We start from the raw sequence: 6,103 nt of genomic DNA, 5'->3' as shown, positions 1-6,103 counted from the left end.
TTTGGTTTGGTCCTGTTCTAGTCCTGGTTTAGTCCTGCTCCAGTCCAGGTTTTCTTCCAGGATTAGCCTCGGTTTTGTTCCAATTTTGATGCAGTGTTTGCGACAGTGTGAACGCAGCCTCAACGTTATTTTGAACAGTTTTGACTATTTCTACTTGTACATACATTACTGCACTTACTCTGCACAATTAATCACAACCTCAATGTCACTTCTAAACAACGCCTCAAACTCAAGAGGTAGAGGAAGAGCTGGTTCTTCTTCTGCGTTGCTTAGAGCCTAGAGCGCCCTCTTGCTGCTGTCATGTGAAATGCGGTTGCCAGTGCGAAAATAATGAATATCGCGCCAAAGTATATGTCGCACCGTGGCCAAAACTATGTAAAAAGGTGCGACTTATAATCAGGAAAATGTTTAATGCAACATTCCAGGCAAAGCATTTTCCTGGGGACAAGCTGGTGCCGTACCCATAGTGCACCTTTAAATAAAAGCAGGATGTGGTGGTAAATGTTTATCTTACCCTTGGTATGTTTGCTCACAAAACCAAAGATTCAATTCCAGCTCTGATCTATACATACTGTCTTGTCCAGGGACATTTCACCCACGTTGTAGCATGTATTAGGAGGATGGAATTCATTATGCATGAATTTGCAAAAGGCAACTTCAAGCAGACAGGAAACCATTAGGACTTATATATATATATTGTCCTGTATTACACACTGTGCCAATATTCTTGGATTACATCAAATGTGCTCTACTCAATTCTACTGCTACCAAAAAGTGGTACTACTACTACTACTACCACCACCAGTAAAATATACAGCTATATTTATGACATCATACTCCTAATGAATCTATGTAAGAGAAACGTATCAATGGCCATGACCAGTCAAAATAAAGCAAAAATAAGACCTGTCCAAATTAATAAAGCATTTATTAGAAAAATGTGCAATTCCTGTTAAACAACTAAATTAAATAGTTTGCACAAAATACACATTATGTACAATAAAATTTGCTGTACACCTGATTTACATTATAATGATAACTCTATCCATATATACATTACACACAGGTCAAACTTATTAAAACATAGTGGCGATCTCGTAGGCAGATGCAACCGTTACTATGTTTGGTCCTTGCTTGTGCAGTGCGGGGTTCCCCGTAGTGTGCTGGCGGTGATGCTGAGAGAAGTAAGAAGGCAGAGTCCCCGTGTGGATAAAGGTTTGCATGCTGCTCCGGGATTTGGGCCGATTGGTGCCATAACCGGCTGTGGGGTAGCCCTGGGGATGGCAGAAGACAGGCGCCGGAGGGAAGCCCATTGTAGTGTATGAGCTGTCTCTGCCTGCTCTGATGCTCTGTGGAGGCAGAGCGCTGCAGTACGGGATTGGGCCCTCTCCACACAGGCTGCTAGCGCCGCTGGATAAACCTGAAAACCAGAGGAAAGTGGAGTTAAGTTAGGGCTGAAGTTAAAGATTTGGTTTCAAATTTAAGTCGGTGAAATGGTCGGTGTATGTCGATTGCTCAGTTGCTCTTCCCTGTTTATTACCTCACATAGAATTATACAAGAGGCACATAAATGAGCATGTAACAATAACAACTTTTTGATATGTTGTTACATCAGAATAAATAATTATATTGCAAATATTTTTTAGAGATAATCCCAGTAAACCCTTTTCTAAATGTACAATAGCTTCAAAAATGCATGAGCAATGGTTAGAATTGAGTATTTACTCCATTTAGCATCTGTAGTTACAACTTATTTGACTCCCTCTAAATATTGAGCCCTGAAAAATATTGTTACAGCTAATATTCACGGAAAGATGAGTCTCACTATAGTAATGGTCGTGACAGGCACAGCATTGGAGGTACAGTCTATTGAATGAGTCTGTGACCCAATTTTGCTTGACCCACTAGACTAGAAAACCATTGCACACCAGGATAGCAACATGTACTGCAGCAAAATTCAAATAAGGATGAAACTCACATGAAATTCCCAGTTTTAAATTTTAGTTCCTTGTATCACACTGTATACTTCAATAAAAATATCTATGTTTTTAAAGAATTTCTTGGGTTTCTTTTTTGTGTGTGTGTGTGTGTGTGTGTATTGAATGTATATTGTTGTTGGGGCCTTTATGTCTCAACTCACTTTTCATTCTGGGATGGAAGGTGCTGAAGTTCCTCCTGCCGTCGCTGCCGCTGACATCTGAGTCGCTGTCGTTGAAGTCGCTGTCGCCTTTGCCGCTGTCCTTCATGCTCTGCTGGTCGGTGTGTCCGATGCCACTGCGCAACACAATCAACACGCATTGTATGAGCACACAAGCTTGATTATGGATGTGTCTTCCCCCGGTTCAAAGCTCTGACCCTTCCATACTCTTTTGACCTCATTTCCAATCAAAGCTACCAAGCTACACACGTGCCAGAATGCATGTTAACGAGAGCTATATACACAGAATTTCTAATGAAGGTGATTGCTTTGATGCTGCGAACAACTACGGATCATTTAATTACAGTTTGCAGGTGATAACACAGCTTGTATAGATCAAGACTAAAATGAAAATTATTATAATATATAAACATGTGTCTTTAGCAGTGTTAAATCCTATTACAATTTGACCAGTCCTAAACCAGAAATATTACCGGTTTATTAAAATGTACTAAAAATTACTCATATCTGCAACACTTTTTTAGAATCTCGATGCTGTGTCTTTGCATTCACTTTTCGTACCTCACTTGAAGGCTGTATTTGTCGCCTTGCCACACGGATGCCGGTTGGAAGCGCTTGGAGGGCAGGAACATCTGAAAGAACAAACAAAACAAGAGCAAAGGATTATTTTTTTTTATATTTGGCACAAAGATCAAGGCAGCACTTGGCAACATCACATGAATATGAAAATCGTTTTTTTTGGGGGGGAAAAAAACAACTCACCTTTGTCTCAATATCGGCGCTCTTGTCGTCCTCGTACAAGCAGCTTTCCTCCAGGGATGAAGACGTGGGGTTGAGGTAGAAGTTTTGGTGACCCGTGTAAATGTTGGAGGAGAGGATTTCGCTGGGAACGCTGGTAAACAGGTTGTCACTTTTCGAAGGCCGATTTCTAGTGCCGCAGCTAAGTTTGCACGTGACCGCTACAACCACTATAGCAATCAACAGCAGTGCACAGCCCCCACTGAGGACTACAATAATAATGAGTGAGCCGTCCCAGTCTATGCCTTCATCATTTGACTGGAGCACAATGACAACTTGGCCCTCTGAGGCCTCCATATCTGAGACTATGAATTTTATAGAGGCCGTGCTGGAGAGTGGAGACCTACCATTGTCCGTCACTTCGATTTGCATTTCCAGCACGTCTCCTATCTCTGCGGTCAGGCATTGTTTTAAGGCAATTTCTCCGGTGTTCTTGTTAATAGTGAATATCTTGAGGTCACCTTGGACGATGTGGTAGGATAACTCTGCGTTCACGCCGTCGTCTTCATCAAAGGCGGCCACGCGGAGGGCCAAGTAACCGGCGGGGGCATTGACGGGCAGGCCAATGTCGGCAGAATCGTTAACGAGGATGGGGTAGGTGAAGTGAGGGCTGTTGTCGTTCTGGTCGACCACTTTGATGTGGATGGTGGAGGTGCTGGAGAGGGAGGGAGAGCCGCCGTCCTCTGCCTGGATGACCAATTCAATTTGTTTGAGAGATTCGTAGTCAAACGATCTTAAAGTGTAGACAGAGCCGGTTGTGGAGTCTATTGACACATAAGTGGACACTGGCGATCCACCCGGCAACTCTGAATCGACAAGTGTGTATGAAACCTTGGCATTCTTGGCTACATCAGGGTCACGGGCCACAAGTGTCATGACGTAAGAGCCGGGGATGTTGTTTTCGATCACTCCAACTTCATATAGAGATTTGCTGAACAGTGGCGCATTGTCGTTTTCATCTGTGACACGAATGGTATACTGTCTTACGGTTTTAAACGGAGGGCTGCCCAGGTCTTCGGCCACCACGGTCAAGTTGTACTCGGGAATCTTCTCTCTGTCCAGCGTGGTGGTGGTTGTGATCATGAAAGTGTCCCCGTAGGCCTGCTGCAGGGTGAAATGCTCATGCCCGAGGAGGGAGACGCGCACGTAGCCGTTGGAGCCCGAGTCGCTGTCCGTGGTGCTGATAAGAGCGACAAAACTCTCCGCGGCCGCCGCCTCCGTGATGTACGCCACGCCGTCGCTCGTGGACGTCATGGGTTTGATGGCGATCTCCGGCGCGTTGTCGTTCACGTCCACAACGTCAATCACCACTTTGCAGCTGGAATGCAGCGCGTTTTCCCCCAAATCGGACGCTTTAACGTGCAGCTCGTAAGACTTCCTCTTCTCGTAGTCGACAGGGGATTTCAGCGTCACGTCCCCGGTGTAAGGATCGACGTGGAAAAGTTTGCGCGCGTCAGGTGAAAGGCCATTGGCAAACGCGTACGTGACCTCTCCGTTTACGTCATCGTCCGGGTCGAAGGCGTGCACGCGCAAAACTCTGTGGCCAACGGGCGCGTCCTCGTTCAGCTCGACTTGGAGAGACGCGTGCTCGAAAGTTGGTCTGTTGTCGTTAAAGTCTAAAACTTTAATGAAGACTGTCACGGAGCCGGACTTTGGAGGCGCGCCGCCGTCAGACGCGGTTACTTCAAGTGTGTAGGAATCTTCCACTTCTCTGTCCAGCTCCCGCATCAGCACCAGCTCCGCATACTTCACGCCGTCGTCACGGTCACGCACGTCGATGGCAAAGTGAACAGACGCGCTGCTGTTGTAACTTTCGATGTAGTTTGCCCCGACGTCTTGATCCAACGCGATGTCAAGTGGGAATCGGGAGTTGACTGGGACATTCTCAATTATTTCAATGCGCGTCTCGTTCTGCGGGAAAACCGGAGCGTGGTCGTTGATGTCTTTCACCTCGATCTCAACGTGGATGAGTTGGAATTTCTCTTTGGTGAATGCGACGACGTCAAAGGAGATGAGGCAACGGGGCGTCCTGGGGCAAAGCTGCTCTCTGTCGATCCGCTCCGCCACGCTCAAAAGTCCGTCGATCTCTCTCATCTGAATCACAGACGAGTCGTTGCTCTCTTGCATGAAGCGGAACGAAGTGTCGGGGTCCTCAGCCGGGTCGATTTTCAGATCCTGAGACAAGTTTCCTATTTGTGTTCCGGGCGCGTCCTCTTCGTATGTGAAATATCTGGTGGTGGTGCAGTGAGCCAGATGGAGAAGCAGAGTCAAAAGTAGTCCCCCAACTTTGAGATTTCCCATGTTGAGGGCGGTTTGAAGGGAATCAAAAAGTACTTTAAAAAGTCACAAATGATGCACAAAGTTCTCTTGGTCGCTGTCAGGTGAAATGTCGACTGTGATCTCGCTGTCTGACTTCTTTGGCGCTATAAACTCTGGCGTATGCAAATGAGCTGCCCGCTTTGACCAATGGCCTCGCGGCGCACGGGCCAAATGGGACTCACGTTTGGCTGTTTCACACCTCATTGCAAATGGCCCCACAAGATAAACTTTTTGTTAAGCCCCAGTCAGACAGATAATAGTTTTACTTAAGTAAATCTGGCAATTCATTAAACTGGAACAGACATTGTGGTGCCGTAGACAGGAGGAGTCCAGTGGAAGAGACGTGAGAGACTTGTGGATTCTACAGGAAACACACTAGAATCACTTTTCAATACATAGATATACTATATTCCTATTATATTCAGTTTCACCACAGATTAAAACGAAAACATGGTTAACCTTTTACATTTGTTAGTTTGCTCATTATTGACGTCCAAAAAAGATGTATGTGAACACTTTTTAAATTTAGAAATATTACAGTCAGTTTGTAAAATCAAGAGGGCTGAGAAAATGTTAAAAATAATGATAATTGTTAAATAAATTAATAAATAAATAAAAAATACTATGCATAGTTTTTTTACATGTTCAGTCAAATATCATGTTATGTATTTATTATTTCTTCTTTGAAATTGACTGAATCGTAATAGGGAAACTACAGTAAACAATACATTTATTTGCCTTTAATTTTTCCACGTTGCCAGGGCACTCCACACATGCTGTGTCCGAATACACATCGACGCTCTCAAACTGGGTTAGCTCTAGCACTAC

General features: G+C 44.8%; 1 protein-coding gene across 1 annotated transcript; it reads right to left on the bottom strand.

The window, feature by feature from the left end:
- Nucleotides 1-909: 909 nt before the first annotated feature.
- Nucleotides 910-5,373, bottom strand: pcdh8 (protocadherin 8). The gene is made up of 4 exons (XM_072444589.1): nt 2,921-5,373; nt 2,720-2,790; nt 2,141-2,274; nt 910-1,420 (listed from the first exon to the last, which is right to left on the bottom strand). The coding sequence occupies exons 1-4, from the start codon at nt 5,255-5,257 to the stop codon at nt 1,077-1,079; spliced, it is 2,886 nt and encodes a 961-aa protein (XP_072300690.1). The 5' UTR covers nt 5,258-5,373; the 3' UTR covers nt 910-1,076.
- Nucleotides 5,374-6,103: the final 730 nt, after the last annotated feature.

Source organism: Eucyclogobius newberryi, unplaced genomic scaffold (assembly GCF_026437365.1).
Source record: "Eucyclogobius newberryi isolate DKJ021-1_F unplaced genomic scaffold, fEucNew1.0.hap1 SCAF_14, whole genome shotgun sequence".
Classification (NCBI taxonomy): domain Eukaryota; kingdom Metazoa; phylum Chordata; class Actinopteri; order Gobiiformes; family Gobiidae; genus Eucyclogobius; species Eucyclogobius newberryi.
This window is presented reverse-complemented; position numbering and strand designations above follow the sequence as displayed.

Bases quoted from the DNA above. Each gene is read 5' to 3' on its own strand.
- pcdh8 (XM_072444589.1), bottom strand. From the start codon at position 5,257: ATGGGAAATCTCAAAGTTGGGGGACTACTTTTGACTCTGCTTCTCCAT. The intron at 2,275-2,719 runs GTACGAAAAGTG...TGTGTTGCGCAG, and splicing joins AAATACAGCCTTCAAGTGAG to TGGCATCGGACACACCGACC. The intron at 1,421-2,140 runs GTGAGTTGAGAC...TCTGGTTTTCAG, and splicing joins CTTCCATCCCAGAATGAAAA to GTTTATCCAGCGGCGCTAGC.